Source organism: Anas acuta, chromosome Z (assembly GCF_963932015.1).
Source record: "Anas acuta chromosome Z, bAnaAcu1.1, whole genome shotgun sequence".
Lineage (NCBI taxonomy): Eukaryota > Metazoa > Chordata > Aves > Anseriformes > Anatidae > Anas > Anas acuta.
In genome coordinates this window covers 34367685-34384498 of record NC_089017.1, presented here as the reverse complement: position 1 = coordinate 34384498, position 16814 = coordinate 34367685, and the positions used below count along the sequence as shown (strand labels likewise).

General features: G+C 37.4%; 1 protein-coding gene across 1 annotated transcript in view; it reads right to left on the bottom strand.

The window, feature by feature from the left end:
• The window catches only part of TRPM3 (transient receptor potential cation channel subfamily M member 3), a 430339-nt gene that overhangs the window by 106554 nt on the left and 306971 nt on the right, over positions 1-16814 (bottom strand). The window contains exon 7 of the mRNA XM_068667797.1: positions 6025-6199. Coding sequence (XP_068523898.1) covers positions 6025-6199 — 175 coding nt within the window. The remainder of the gene's footprint in view (positions 1-6024; positions 6200-16814) is intronic.

The window sequence follows — 16814 nt, the reverse complement described above, 5'->3', positions numbered from 1 at the left end:
TATAAATCTGTTTCTGCTATGTGAAATCAATTAGAAATGATAAACAATGAGGATAGAAAGCAGGCACACTACAACTTTTTGAATCTCACAAAATACAAAAGGACCTTTGGGGCAGATGAACAATTGCCCAATATGTAAGGACCTCTCTGAGATGATGGATTGGTGCCACACTAAGTAAAACTCAAGAAAACAGAGCTATATTTTGCCCTCCTTCACCTCCAGACATAGTTCTGTGACCTCTGGAAACAAGCTTTCAAATAAACTTGAAAAATTACAGCTGTGCTTAGTACACACACACACATTCTATCCATAGAGAATGAATCCATTCCTTGTCTTCACTGAGTGGGATTTTAAAATATTGGAAAAAAAAAAAAGTGTGATAATATCAGCATTCAACTGCTGAGTCTGTTTTTGCCATGAATTAGGTATTTTTCGAAAGATTTAGATCAGACATCCAGTGCAAAACAGTGAGAAGATATGTTTTGTCTTGGAGAAGTCCCTAATTAATTAAAATAGACTTTTGACTTTATAGTTTGATTGCAGGGTGGACTGCACTATTAAATTCTGAACATAATTTGCATGTGCTACATTGATTTAGTGTCTAATAGACACAGTTCTATGTAACCTACTTAGATTTGATCTGAAAGAAAAAGCTATTAGCTATACACAATTAATGTCCCAATTATTCAGTATTCTCCTCATATAATTATTCAAAACTAGGTTAATATAATCAGAGGGGAGGGAGTACCCAATTTGCATATGAGCTGAAATATATTTGGGTAAAATTTTTTAAGCATATAGATAATATTGGCATTTCACTTTGAGTATTCTTAGGAATACAATTGCATGTTAGACTGATGTTTTCAGACATGAGACAATGACATAGAAATTGTCACTACACAGCTTTACAGATTTCTTATTTTCCTGTGGTTTATTTAGTGCAGGGTGAACAGAAACAAACACCACCACAAAAAGGAGACTAATTGTAAAAAAAAAACACTTTCATTAAGAAAGAATTGAACATCTCAGTTGCTCAACTGAGCAACTCTCTAGCAACTAGTGTTTCATTCACTTGCTTTTCTTAAGAGTTTCCGATGATGACATAAATTGCATTCATTCTGTTTTTGCTATACTATTTGCCAAGATGACATCAGAATGCAGACAAGATAGATGGAAACTGTATAGGCAAATAGCATGCAAAGGAATAAGAGATGTTTGAATAGGATTATGTTAAATATATTAACAATAAGACTACTGAGAACAGAGAAATAACTTCTCACAGATTAAGAGGAAACCTGACACTGTCAGATCTATTTCAGATGCAGCATTCGACTATGTGAACCTGAATATAAATCTGATTCTAGTATTTGTGGAAAACTACCTCACTTTCATTAGGAGCTCTAGGTTGAAGAAGTTCATGATCACGTTTATTTTTAAACAATACAATACTGTTTGGTCTAGAGTTCAGAGTTTATGTATTCTTGTTTTATTATTTGCATAACTACCGTGGGTGTGAATACATACCTTTAAATATTCTAAAGTACCCCTTCTCACTAAATCCTGATCGGATTACTGCAGCTAATCAGAGAAAAAGTATGAAATAGTAATTAGAATCTCAGTTGGCCTTGATGCCCCTTTCATGCTTTGATCTAAAATTCTAAATGATCTAAATCATCCTTTATTTGCTGCTCCTTACTGTAAAAAGCAATCTCTGCGTTCTGCTTTGGGGACTTCTGGGTACAAGGTCCATGCTCTTAGGTGACTGGCTGGAAACCCTCTGAGGGTGTCTACTGTCACCAGGTAAAGACCAGTCAGTGAGATCTACAAGGGTGTGGGCCTGAGGAAGCTCTAGAAGCTTCTAACCAGTGTGATTAGCTGCCCTTGACCCAAGGTGCCTGAAGCTTTTGATGCAGCTACCTCTTATTTAGGGAGGGTCTAACACCCTTTGGGCTAGTGCCCTTCAGAAGCCTATATTACAGCAAGGACAAAAGCACAGCTCCAAGAATACAACCAACAGACACAGCAGTGTGTGCAGGAGGATGAAAATAAGGGATCTTAGCTGAATTTGTACCAGCACAGTCTTTGGTATGGTGGTGGCAAACCACAGGGCAGTTTCCCCAGCAGGTGTTGAAGCAACTGTCCCTGCTAGGGTAGAGGCTTTGATGCAGATAGAGCTTAAGAGAGTTGTTGCAGCCTTCTTCATGTTGGTGATATCGTTTTGGGTTCTGTGACCATAGGACCTTGTTTGCAGGTCAATGTCTATCTGAGGAAGATGGCTTAAAGTGGCAGATGTGTTAATGTGGGCTTTAAAGTACAAATGATGGGAGCAGAAGAGAGTAACCTGCAGGCAGGTGAGGCAGTGATGGATGACATTGATGGACAAAGGACCTGGAGTCATTTGACAGGAAAGGATCATAAAATTATCAAAACAATGCTTAAAGAGGGTCATCTCTAGCAGTTCTATTTAAGCAAGGAAGTCCCTTCAGGGCATCAATGAAGAAATCCCCTAAGTACTTATTGGGAAATCAGCATGCCAGGATGCCTCTCTGAAATGCCTGTACACTAATGCATGTTGCATATGGAATAAACATAATGAGCTAGATCTGTGTGCAGTTGCAAGCCTATGATGTTGGGATCATGGAGAAGTGATGGGGTGGCTCCCATGACTGGAATGCTGCAGTGAAGGGATACAGTCTCTTTAGGGAAGGCAGGCTGGGAAGATGAGGAGGTGATTCTGCTGTTTCTGTTAGAGAGTAGCTGGAACACATGGAACTTTACCTGCAAGTGGATGATGAGCCAGACTAGAGCTAATGTGTAAGGGCTGAAGAGAGCACAGGTAAGGGTGACATTGTAGTGGGTATCCATTACAGGCTGTGTGACCTGGAGAAACAAACAGATGAGGCCGTCTACAGATGGCTAGGAGCAAACTCATATTTCCAGACCCTGGACCACATGGAGATCTTCAATCACCCTGATATCTGCTGGACGGACAACACAGAAGAGCATAAGTAATCCAGGGGTTCCTGGAGATGACTGACAACTTTCTGAGAGAAGAACTAATGAGAAAAGGTGCTCTGGCAGACCTCATGCTCACCAGCGAGGTGGTACTTGTTGAGAAGGTGAAGGTCAAAGGCAGCCTTAACTCCAGTGACTATGGCATGGTGAAATTCAGGACTCTGAGAAGATGGAGCAAGGCAAAAAAACAAGATCAAAACCCTGACTTAAGACTAGCTGATTCTTTTCAGGAATCTCCCTAAATGAGGGTAAGGCCTGGAGGGAAGAGAAAGGTGGTTAACATTCAAAGATCATCTGCTCCAAGCTCAAGTGTGGTCCATCTTAATTATCAGGAAATGGCCATTGGGAATGGTCAGGGAAAAATGCTAGGAGACCTGCATGGATAACAAGTATCTACTGGCAAAACTCAAACATGAAAAGAAGTATAAAGAAGATAGAGGTAGACAGAAATGCAGAGACACTCCCAAAGTGTATGTAGATGCAGTTAGGAAGGCCAAAGCTCAGCAGAAATTGAATGTGGCAAGGTCAACAAGAAGGGTTCTGCAACTACCCTGCTGACAGAAAGAAGGCTAGAAAAATATGGGCCCATTGTTGAATTGGTAGAGGCCCTGGTGGCACAGGATCTGGAAAAGTCTGAGGTACTGACTGTCTTCTCTGCTTCAGTATTTATTAGCAAAACTAGCCTTGAAGAATCCCAGGGGCAACAGACCCGTGGGTAAAAACCTGGATGAAGAAAGATATATCCTTGGTGGGATACTTAAGCAAATTGGATTAGTCCATGGACACTAATGGGGTGTACCCACGAGTACTGTAGGAGTTGGCTGATGTCATGAGGGCACTCTTAATAATCTTTGGATGGTATGGTGACTGAGAAAAGTGCCTGAGTACTGGAGGAAGGCAAATGTCATTCCTATCTCCAAACAATACAAGAAGGAAGACCCAGGGACCTACAGCCCTGTCAGCCTCACTTCAATTCCTGAGAAAATTACAGAACATCTCGTCTTGAAAACAATTTCCAGGCACTTGACGGATAAAAAAGTCCTTCGAAATAGTCAGCATGGATTCAGTAAGGGGCAGTCATGTTTGACCAACTTGATAAGCTTCTACAGTTAAATAAACAGCCTGATGAATGAGAGAAAGAAGATGATATTGTCTACCTAGACTCCAGCAAGGCCTTTGAAACAGTTTCCCTGAAGGTTCTCGTAGACCAGTTGATGTATGGACTGGGAAGTCATTCAGTGAGGTGGATTGAAAACTGAATGGCCAGGCTCAGTGGATAGAAACAGTGTCTCAAAGTCCAGCAAGAGTCCAGTAACTAGTGGTGTACCCCAGAGGTCTGTACTGTGTCTGGTCCTGTTTAATGTCTTAACTAATTATCTGGATGATGAGGCTCAGCAAGTTTGCTGATGACACAATACTGAGAGAAGTAGCTGATATGCCAGGGAGTTGTGCTGCCATCCTGAGGGACCTGGACAGGCTGGAGAAATTGGCTGATAGGAACCCCTCTCTGCAAGGATAAGTGAAAGGTCCCGTAGATGAAGAGAAACAGCCCCAGGTACATGTTAAGGGTCCCCCAGCTGGAAAGCAGTCTGGCAGAAAATGTTCTGGGAGCTCTGGTTGTCACCAAACTGATCATGAGCCAGAAATGTGTCTTTGCAGCAAGTAAGATCAATGCTATTCCTGGCTGCATTAGGAGGGATGTTTCCAGCATGGCAAGAGAAGTGATCCTTCCCCTCTACTCAGCACTGGTGAGACCACACCCCAGAGTACTGTGTCCATCTCTGGGATCCCCAGGAAAAATAAGACATGGATGTACTAGAGAGAGTCCAGGAAAGGACCACAAAGATGATGAAGGGACTGGAGTATCTCTCCTATGAGAAAAGGTTAAGAGAGCTGGGACTGGTTAGCCTAGAGAAGAGAAGGCCGCTCAGGGGGGGATCTTATGAATGCATATAAATACGTGGAAAGAGGGTGTTAAGAACATGGAGTTAGGCTCTTTCAAGTGGTGCCCAGTGACAGAACAAGAGGCAATGGACATAAACTTAAATACTGGAGGCTCCATCTGAATATCACAAAGAAGCTTTGAGGGTGATGGAACACTGACACATATTGCTCAGACAGTTGTGGAGCCATCATCCTTGGAGATGCTCTAAGGCTGTCTGGACATGGTCAGGGGCAGCATGCTGTAGCCAACTGCCTGAGCAGGGCAGTTGGACCACATGACCTCCGAAGATTGCTTTCAACCTCAATCATTCCATGATTCCATGGTTGCATACATATTTTTGTGGTAGAGGGAAAAAAAAACACAAACAGCTAACCAAACAAAAACCATGTTTTAGGCATGCAGTATTAACATGCACTTTAGAAGTTGGAAAGAATACTTACAGCCTGATTCAACAAAAACACACTTGAATTTTCTATAATAAAAGCTAAATATTATCCTTGCTGCACCTTGAGTCTGCAAAGAAAGGCAGGACAGCACAAATGCAGATCAGTGCACAAGCAGTTGTGTAAATATAGGCAGGTGTGCAGAGTCATGCCTAAAGTGCGAGGCAAATCCCAATGAGATTATGAACATTTGGGATTCATGTGGTGATTTATGTAGGAATGAAACTATAGGATGGCAGTACACTGTTACAATGACATAACTTGTCAGAGACAGTTTTGAATACAATGAAAATAATTTTGCATGTCTTTTGAGTGAATCCCTTGAGTTGTGATTTCAAGAAACATATGTTTTACCTGTCCACATGCTGCATTTCACGGCACTATAATATTCTAACCATATAATAGAGTCTCTAAATCTCTGATTATTTTATTCTGTAGATTTTCCTTAGTGTTACTTTAGCTTTTTTTGGACTGGGTACATTCAATGCTTTACTCACGTCAATGACAGAAAAAGCCATGTGAGGACTGGATTAGTTTCAGAACTATTTTTCCAATAGTGTTTCGGGCTCTATGTTATCACCGAATTGGTAGAAAAAATGCTCTCATGAGGAAATGACTCACCCTCCTTCTTCAGAATATTTGTGACCAAAGGCAAGGATGTCAGATGCCCGACCGCTGCCATCACAAATCACAACAGGAACAGGAGGCGTGTCTCGCAGGTACTCCAGAACGATAGAGATAACATTGGGACCTCCTTCTACAATGAGGGCCACCACTGGAACCCCCTGACCAATTCCTGGAGTAAAAGAAAGAAAGAAACAAAACCAACCAACCAAACAAAAGGAACAACAAGAACCAATAAAAACAACAACAACAACAACAATAACAACAAACAAAGCCAGAAAAGCAAACAAAATGTAACAGAAGACAGAAAAAAAATATCAAACTTAAATTACTGGACTGTGACTCTACAGTGTCATGTTAGAGAAAATGCCATTCAGAAAATCATAGCTTTTAAGGACAGGAGAGACCAGTGTAGTCACCTGGTCTGTTTCATCACATAAATAAATAAAAAATAAAAATTAAAAAAAAGAGAAAAGAAAAGGATTTTATAAATTTATTTTCTGTTTTAAATGCCATATGCATGGCTGAAATAGACCATAATTTTCTTTATTTATTTTTTAAAAGATCAAATCTTTTTTTGAAAGAATAGAGAAGCTACCACAATTATTTCTAACATGTTCTGATTCAGAACACAGAAGTTTTCTTGTGATCTAGATTTTGCATGATGTCAGTTTTCAGTCATTGGTTCTTCCAGTAGCTTTGCTTGGAGATTCAAAATAATCCCTACCATGGTAATTTTGTTTTCTTTCTTAGATTTTAAGGGTGCAGCTGGATGGTCCTATAACCTTCTCCTTGACAAAATAATAATACACGTTACAAGCCAATGGAACACTTATTTTCTAATTCTAGTTGGTCTCACAGTCCTCCAAAATCACTTCAAATTTTCTGGCATGTTACTTGTGCTGCAGACCCCACACTGGACAATGCTACTGAGAGAGCTGAACTTGTGCTGAACCAGAGGAGTGATTTTTTTTTTTTTTTTTTCCAAAATTTGTTATATAGTTAGATGGGAGAGCTCTACAAAATTGACAGAACAGACTTTGACATGAAAGCCTTGTGAATTTAGAGAAAAACATCTTGACACTAGGCTTGTGTTTATTTGACTGAAAAAACTTTTATGCTTGTCACTTTTTTCTTGACAAAGACTTTTTTTTTTTTTTTTTTTAAGTTATGTGGTGTGTTTTTACTTTACGAAGACTGGAAGACTGTAAGCAGAGTTATAAAATTCCAGCTAATAAAAGAGAGGTAAAAGGGTAGAACATAACAAGACATTTAACAGAATGATTTCCACAAAACTCACTGTTTTTATTTTATTTTATTTTTTTATTTTTATCAATATTAAGACTTGCCATGATTGCTGCTCCACCTAATCCTTTATAGGTTGTTGAATTATTTTCAAAGACATTAGTAAAGAAGTAGCTTATAAGAGTGGAATTAAATGAGAAATAGAAATTAGGAATGTTGATTCAAAGGAGTAAATTATAAGTGTGAGGGGTTAAACTACCTTTGTGTACTTCCTTTAACTTTAAAGTATTTAAGTTAAGGATGACTTTAGATGGGCAAATTTGGGTTACTTATTTATTTGACTTAATCATTAATTTTTATCATTTATAAAATCATACCTCTTAAGACAGCATTCTAAATATTAAATATAATAAAAATAACTCCCGAGAGTCTTACAGATCATATGGTTTTATTCCACATCATATCAATAATATAATAAATCTGTTTGCATTTGAGTTTTCATCAGAGAACCTCAATTCACAAATCTGCCTAGGTTTTCCTTTGCCACTAGAGGACAAAAGAAATGCTGTTTATATTTATGTCTAGTATAAGAAAACTTTGTAGTATGGAAATTGCTAACAGACGATGAGTAAAAATTAAATTAACTGACTTGAATGCTTTTATTTAAGGAATATCCCAGTGTAATCACATAGTGGCTGATCAGACACTCTTCAGTTAAGATTTTAATGTAAAATAAGGAATTGTTTTATTTCTAGTGGTCTGGCTAGAATGTCAAAGTCACCAAATTTTATGAATTTTCTTCCAATACTTATGAAGCTTTTCTTTATATACAATGTATCATATAGCAGATCATTTTAGTATTTTTTCTTCTTTAAGATTTGTGGTAGTAGAATAAAGATCTCCCTTCACTGTTCTTGGTTCATCTTCCCTTTCTCTAAAGACTGATCTACTGTGATATCTGTCTAGGAGGCACACAATTCACTGAAATTTTACATCAATGTTCTCTTCAGAAGTGTAGTATTTTTCTATGGAATATAACTAGAATGACCCATTTTATTTCATTACTGATAAAAAAAAAACAGTGTTTTTTTTTTTTTTAAGAAGCCTATCTCTAACAAAGTTCGCATTTCGTGAAGTATTTGCTATTATGCCTATATATACATATATATACATATGTAAACAAACTGAATAAAAATGAAAAGATTGTGAAAGTATATAATTTACTAAGGAGTAGCATTGTATAAGAAAGTCTAGTACCAAGAGTTTCATAAAAAATTTACACTCATCCTATCATCATTATTGATGACTTTAGAACAGGAAGTAGAAGTGATTTGATAAGACAAAAAGGCTCTGATAAGACAAAATTAAGAAGTAACCTTTGTAAAAAGGGTGGCTGAATGACATAATGGATTGAGTAATAGAAATTTAGGAAGTTCATAGTGCAAGATGCAAAGTACCTATTATCTGGGGACTAATAAAATCTACTGTAAACTGGGAAGTCTTTAGGAAGGAATACTGGAAAATAGAAAGGTGTGATAAAGCTGATCACAGGATATATCATTGGTGTTGCATGTCTTTGAAGAAGGTAGCTTAGGTCCTGAAATACAAGAATACAGAAGGAAATTTGGATGCATCATTGCCAGCATGTAAGCCACTGTACTGGGTCTGGCTGGGATATTAACTTTCCCTGCAGCAGCCCATACAGTGCTGTGAAATGTGTTCGTCTGATTCATGTCAACATGGAACAATGCTAGGGCTGCATGATATGATGAAATGTGACCTTCTATCTTACATACCCTTGTACAACCACAATTCTAAGAAAAACAGAGTGGTTAATATATATAGTTCTTGTATCTTGCAAACGTATGGTCCAGCAGTTCATGTCAATAGGGGATTTGAAGGGTTTAACATTGAGGCCTGGGGCTAGGGGATAAGAGAACAAAGGGGTTTCAGAATAGCTGCTAACTATTATGACTATTGCATGGGACACTATGCAAGTCTCTGATATGTGGCCAAGAGATTAAGGAGAAGGGAAAAGCTGAAGGATGGCTAAAAGACAAAGCTTGCATGGGACGCTGTGCAAGTCTCTGACATCTGGCCAAGATGGACAAAGGAGACGGACAAGGAAAAAGCCTGGGAGGAAGACCACAAGCCTTCAGCACGAGAGACCCCCAGAGGGACCACCAGAGACTGATACGAATGAGCCAGTGGGAGGGTTCGGATTCTGGGAACTAATTATAATAACCCTGCCTTTTCTAGAAGTAGTAATGAATATGTATTAGCCTAGGAGCATAAAAACTAGCCACCTGATGTAACTTGTGTGCATCTTTGTGGAGCAGAGACTCAGTGAAGCCAGCACTGTTTGCTTACCTCTATTCGTTTAATAAATTGTAAACTTTGATTGTAATCCTATTTGGGACTTGGCCATTTATTACAGTGCTGTGCTCTGCATGTGTAGCTCAAACAGCAGTGGTATCACACCAGTGTTGTGTCTGCTGCTGAGCAGTGCTGGCACAGCATCAGGACTCTCTCTAACCTTCCATGGCTGAAATATCACTCTGTCTGGATGAGGAGAGATATGCCCATTCTATGAGGTCGTGAAGCCTTTGGGACAGTGTCTCCACAGCCAAGATGCAGGCCCGTAGCAGGGGTGGGCAAAAAGTGAGAAAGGCATGTCTTCAGGGCAGCTGACCTAAACCAACTAAAGGGATATTCCATACCATATCATGTCACACTCAGCAATAAAAGGTGGAAAAATGAAGAAGAAAAAAACAAACAAAAAAAAACCAACACAATTTATTCACAAGAATAGATAGCTATTGGCCATTGTTTTAGATTGAGCTCAGAATGAGATTTCTGGCTGTCAAAGTGTCATTTACTAAGGTCCTCATGTCACATACTGAAGTCCTAGCCTCCCTGCTCTAAATACAAAAAGAAAGGTAGATTCTCATTACCTAACTAACAGACAAAACACTATTTTTATTTCCATTTTGTGTATCCATTCTACCAAAAAGAAGAAATAGTACAGAAGACCTGTGAGTACTCCGAAGTACATCCCTGTCAAAATTTCTAAAATAATAACTTTTATTTAGTGCACTTAAGTCTGTAAGTATAGCTTAGAGACAAGAAAAGAAAAGACAAGACTGGTAAGTTTCACAGAGTCAGTTATTGTGGATAAAGCTGGTGTAATATTGTAAAGCAGATTGCAATATAATGCAGAATTTTTATGCAACCAACCTGAAGCTTTATTACTGTGTTATTACTTTTGTGGCCAGCAACAGAGCCACTGAGAGACTTTTTGGCAACTGTGATTCCACATGGGTATGTACATACCAGAACATTCATTCTGTAATGCACGAGTGGCAACTTGTAGGACTTAATGTTATTATACAGAAAAATAATTCCATTTTCCCCTTGACAGAGGAGTACTGCATAAATATATAGGTTAAAACAATAACCAAGGAGACACGAATGAATATGGAAAAGCAAGCAAAGAAATACTTTGCCTAATACTCAATGCAGTGTGAAAAGAGATTTAATAAATCATGTTTTGCAGAAGCCTTACTTTTTTTCTCATTTCTCAAAAAAGCATTATTATTTTAGACTGTGAACATATCTATAAATAATCTATAGCAGCCCTATGAATGATTACTAATTCTTTTAATGAAGAGCTGAACATGGGTTATCCATTGCTTTGTAGACCAACAAATTAATAAAATGACTTATTTACTGCTAAATAAATTTATTTGTCATGTACATAAGTGTGTTTATAAAAATAACTGGAACATACCAGTAGGTTATATACAACTTCTAGGTTCACCCCTGAGATCAGTGAAGAAAAAAAAACACAAAACCAACACAAAACCACCACCACCACCACAAAAACCAAAAACAAAACCTGAGATGTTTTTTCTCTTCAATATCCCTGAGAGAAATGTGTCTAATTTCTGCTTCTTAACATTGGGTAGTGGCAGATATAGGTCACACTTTCTCCACTATTAGGCAAGAAATGCTGGTCTAGGCTTCCCATAGACCTACTTGCTTTTTCTACTTGTAAATTTAAGCTGGAGAATTTAGTAATTTTTTGGGTTTGCCTGGGGTGTTGGGGCCTGTGACTATGTTGGGGCCTGTGACTAAAGGTGTAGATGGTCATTAAGGTCCCTTCTAAGCCATGCCATTCTATGATTCAATTATTCTATAGTGTATTAGTCACTCTCTCTCCAGTCATTTTCTGGATGCCTACAGCTACAGTGTCTCGATTACCAAAGAGCAACCTCAAGATCAGACTGACAGCTGAATGGAAATATTAAAGGTTTGCCTACTATTCCCATTAGTTACACACAAGTCAGCAAAATATCCTGTAGATGCACCTACTCCAAAATGAAGATTTTTTTTCTAGGGACGAGTATTTGCAGAAAATATGTTATTGTGTAACATGTTGCAACTTTTTGTGCAACCAAACTGGATTTCAGAAAACTATATGATAGAACACCTGTAGGTCTCCTCCTCTTAATTTTTAGTGGTCACAAATTGTGGGGTACATGTTCTTCATGCTATATAAGACATTTGGGAGTGGCAGACCTGGTGTGGAGGAAAACTGATGGTCACTGACATCTATACACCTACCAGATGTGGCATTGACAGACAAGTTTATGCATCCAACACCTGGAACACATCTTCATTCAATATGGACTTGATCTTAAAAACTGGCAATAAGAAAAAATGATGGAAAAATGAATGAAACCCTCTTTCACTTTTCATTCTTGTCTTTGGAAAAGGACAGAAAACTTAGAAAGCTAAGAGTCTCAAAAGAGGCAAGACACTAAAAAACACCTAAATCTTGGAAACTAAAAAACGAAATCTGAAATTAAACCTTGGGATTTCTGAGTCTCACAACCCAGTAATAACCCATTTGCTTATTGCAGGATGGCAGTATTTAGTTCAAAGCTTGTGCTAAGTTCAAAGTAGAGGAACCTTAACAGATTTCAGTTAAAATGTACCCTATGTTTTCAAATTCTGCACATTTAGTTGGCCAGTACAACAGAACTTAACTTGTTTTGCTTTTCTCAGAGTTCACCAGCTGTAGTTAATGACCTAAGAGATTCAGGAACAATTACAGTTTAGGAATTTTCACAATCTTCTCTTCCTTCACACCTTCTCTGGTTCCTTTGGATATGAGCACCACCACATATTACAGTCATCACTTTATAAAAGTTATCACAGTAATATAACCAAATTTTACACTGCCTCAGATTACAGATTGAGGAGTTTTTCCTTGTTATATTTTGCATATTTGTCAACATATGGATGCTATGTCTGAAAATCATCTCTCATTTCACACCTATTTTGGAAAATGAAGAGCAGAAATATTTCTAGAGAGTATTCACCCCACGTAATTTCTGCTACTTAGATTTATGTCTTTATTCTGATCTTTGCAGTGAATTCAGTAAATCTAAAATTTCTGACAATAAAACAACCAATTTGTTTTTGCCTGTATATCAATTATATGAGAACAAATATGTTTTCAACAAACACATCTGATGAAAATCAGGTTTATTAGAGGAATATATAGATCCTTTTCTGCTCTATTAATTAATTATTTATCTGTTCCTCAAGAACAATTTTTAACCTGTATGTGCTTTCTCAGAACTTTCTGAGATATTTTTGGCTCCAGTGCCTGATCCACCAGCATCACAAAGCTTTCAATGAAAAAGGCCCATGTTTCTGATCTCTAACAAACCCTGATACCAGTCAAGCTTCAAACAGTTCTGAGGTTTCCTCAGGTTTCACTGAAGTCCAATTTACAGAAGATTCCCAGCCCTAGAAGGAAATCTGTACCCACATCTCCCTAGCTATGCAGTTATGAAAATGCACCTCGGGCTGCACAGAATATGAAGGAAAAATCTGAAGCAAATGAGAATTCCAATGCATTTGATGATGGTGCAATGGTCAGAGAAGATGCCAGTGATGACAGTTGAACGTCCCTTTGCCTTCCCAGCCCCCTTCATATATTCTCAGGCATAGGATGACAAAGGGAAGTCCACGGGTCACATGAACAGACATTGTCGACATATTACCCTGTCCAAATTACCTCATTTATCCAATCAAATCACCCAACTTTTCCATCTATTCTTTAATCAAGAATAAATTCTTTTCACAGGCCTACCAGAACACATCTACATTCACCAACATTATAAAGAATGGTAGACCAAATACAAGGACACAGATACCAATGCCTGTCTGTTTTTGAAAAGTATACTGTAAAGGCAGGCCAGATTTTCAGCACTTAACAGCATGTTTAAAATGAGAACAACTGCAGATTAATAATGAGTAATAATATTCAACATGAAGCCTTATATGGTCTAGGAGACCGTTCTTCCAGAAACGTACAAATTAAAAGAATAATAACATCACAGGGTGGACCTGCATAATCTAAGGATTTTTTTTTTTTTTTTTTTTTTTTTTGTGTGTGTGTGTGTGATAATCTTTCCAAAAAATGCAAAGTGCATTGAATGTTTCAGTGCCTGGAATTGATTCAGAAGTGCAGAATAGTTCTAGGTCAAACTGCACAGAGGTTTGCGCTTACTTTCATTGAGGGAAAAGAAGCCAAAACACTGAGAACTTTAGTGTTTGTAGGAAAGACACCAGACCTAAAACAAATGCAGTAAAGAATGTATATTTTTTTCTGTTATTTTTACATGGTTCAGAGAAGATGAAGCATAGTGAAGGTAACACTGAAGGTGTTAATATTGCAACATAAGGGTGGGATATGAAAAGTATTATTGAAGATAGGTATATATATTTATTGTGGCAATTTTAATGTGGACATTTGGCTTTAACATAAATATACATCTTGTTATTCAAAATCTTCTGTTACAGTTCACCTCTTCCAGAAGGCTGACACACAGATAAAATTTTTCTGATTTATAAACCATTATGGTTTGAAGACTATATACCAGTAGTCTACTTTTTGTTTCTGAACGCTTCATACATGCTAAAAGAGTGTTCCAATTAAAGGAATTTATGAAAGATATAGAATAAACTAGTCTACTTAAAATATTCTGACTTTAGAAGCAGTCTGCTTACAATTAAACACACTTCACCTTTATTCCACTGACTTAACATTCTTGTTTCAAATGCACCTTTGGCATACATTTTAATATTTACTTTACTTTGGGGTCTCAAGGAAAAGAGAACTCCTCCCCCCAATTCTTCCTTTAAAAGCTTCTTCCTTTAAAGGAAGCTAGAAGGTTACTAATTTTAAGAAGAATAAAGAATTTCCATAGTGAAAATGCCATCTTCTCTACCACTCCCCGAACCCTCCAAACTAAAGGCTAGTCTAGACTATATTATCTATCCTTGTTATCTTAATTCTTCATAATGGTAAAGTCTTTTTGCCTTTTCACTTCTCTGCCCTTCCCAAGGCTGTGTTTTATTCAGTAAAATGTCATAAATCTAAGTAGTCCAACCTGAAAAGTAAATGACCCTCTTTTATATTATTAGAGGAATCATTAAATCTTTTTACATTTTAATCTCTGCAGGTAGCTGTTAACCCTGATTTGAACATAGTTGAGTCAGCAATGTGCCATTGTGTCCAAGAAGGGGTGCATTTGGAAGTGTTGCCATAAGGTCAAGGGAGGTGGTCATCCCTGTCTCCTCAGTCCTGGTGATGCCACAGTTGGAGTATTGTGTCCAGTTCTGGGCTCCCCAGTACAAGAGGGACATAGAGCTACTGTAGTAAGTTCAGAGGAGGGCTACTGAGATGATGAGGGGACTGGAGCACCTGTCGTTTGAGGACAGGCTGAGAGAGATGGGCCTATTTAGCCTGGAAAAGAAAAGACTGAGGGGAGACCTCATCATTGCATATAAATATCCGAGGGGAGGGTGTCTAGATGATGGAGCTGGTCTCTTTTCAATTGTTCCAAGTGACAGAATGAAAGGCAATGGGCACAAACTAAAGAACAGGAGGTTCTGGCTGAATATGAGGGTGAAAGAGCACTGGAACATGTTGCCCAGAGAGGTTGTGGAGTCTCCTTCTCTGGAGTTATTCAAAACCCGCCTGGATGCCATCCTGGACAATATGTTCTAGGTGATCCTGCTTGACAAAGGGGTTAGACTAGACGATCTTCAGAAGTCACTTCCAACCTTGGCAATTCTGTGATTCTGTGATTGCTTCACTGGATGGACTTCAAGAATTTCCAAAGTAAATTTAAAAATGTAAAATCTCTGTTGCATAAGAACAGAAAACAGAAAATTCTGGCCAAGATTTATATGTTTTGATACATGAAGTTTGCAGCATAAGAAAGATATTTGGATATTAAAAAAATGTAACTAATACATGATGAATATACATTCAAGACTGTTTGTCAGCTCTGCAGACATCACACAAACCTCTTATTCTGCCCTCTGAATCACTACTCCGAGCACATTACAGCCTCATAACACATGCCAAACACAAATTTTATTATTGGCATGTAGGTACTGATATGTCCTAGACAAAGATTCTTAGACTGCTGAAAGTTATATATTCTTCTTAAGAAAAAATGAAAATATTGCTAACTAATTTACATTCTCTTTCATTCCAATTCAAATTATTATTATTATTATTATTATTATTATTATTATTATTATTATTGCATAGACTATATGTGATCATCTTTTTTTTTCTTTCTCTCTTTTTTTTTTTTTTAATAAATCACTTGTGTCCTTTCTCTACAGCTCCAGGAATTTCACTCACATGAAGGAAAGTAGTGCATTTATGTTAGAAGTGCTTGGTAACCATGCTGAAAGCACTTCAAAAATTTGAGAATATTTCATTTAGTAATAACTGACTGAGTATTCAGTTAATAGTAGAAATTATACCACAAGAACTGAAGGTCTTAATGCAAAAAACAGGAATGAATGGTGAATATGCAAACTTTAATGTTTTTCAATGAATGGAAATGTGCAAACAGGAGTGCAAAGCCAAGAGAGAAACTTTTGGTAGGATTTTGAAAGAGAGAATCTTTAACCATTGGTAAACATCTTCTTATGTAATATGAAGTATTTCTAGACCCCACTTGATAAGGAAAAAGCATTATTCTACATATTTAGAAAATATATATACAAACCATGGCACGTCAACCTACTGTAGTGACTTTTTGTCTGAAATATATATATATATGCATATATTTTATATATATGTGTATGTGTATATATATACATATATATACATATATACATATATACATATATACATATACATTTGTATATGTATATGTATATGTATATGTATATGTATATGTATATGTATATGTATATGTATATGTATATGTATATATTTCCAAATCAGAAAACTAAATCCTTATGAAAGAAACCTGGGGTTACAACAGATGGCAATCTGAACGTGATCCAACTGCATGCTCTCAGTTCATACAAAACAAACCATGCACTCTGCTATATTAGAGAAGTCTGTCAAGTGTAAGAGATTTTAACCTCCTTATCATGTTCACTGTTAGGTCTGTATTTGGAAACGAGGATTTAAATTTGGGCCATCTACTTCA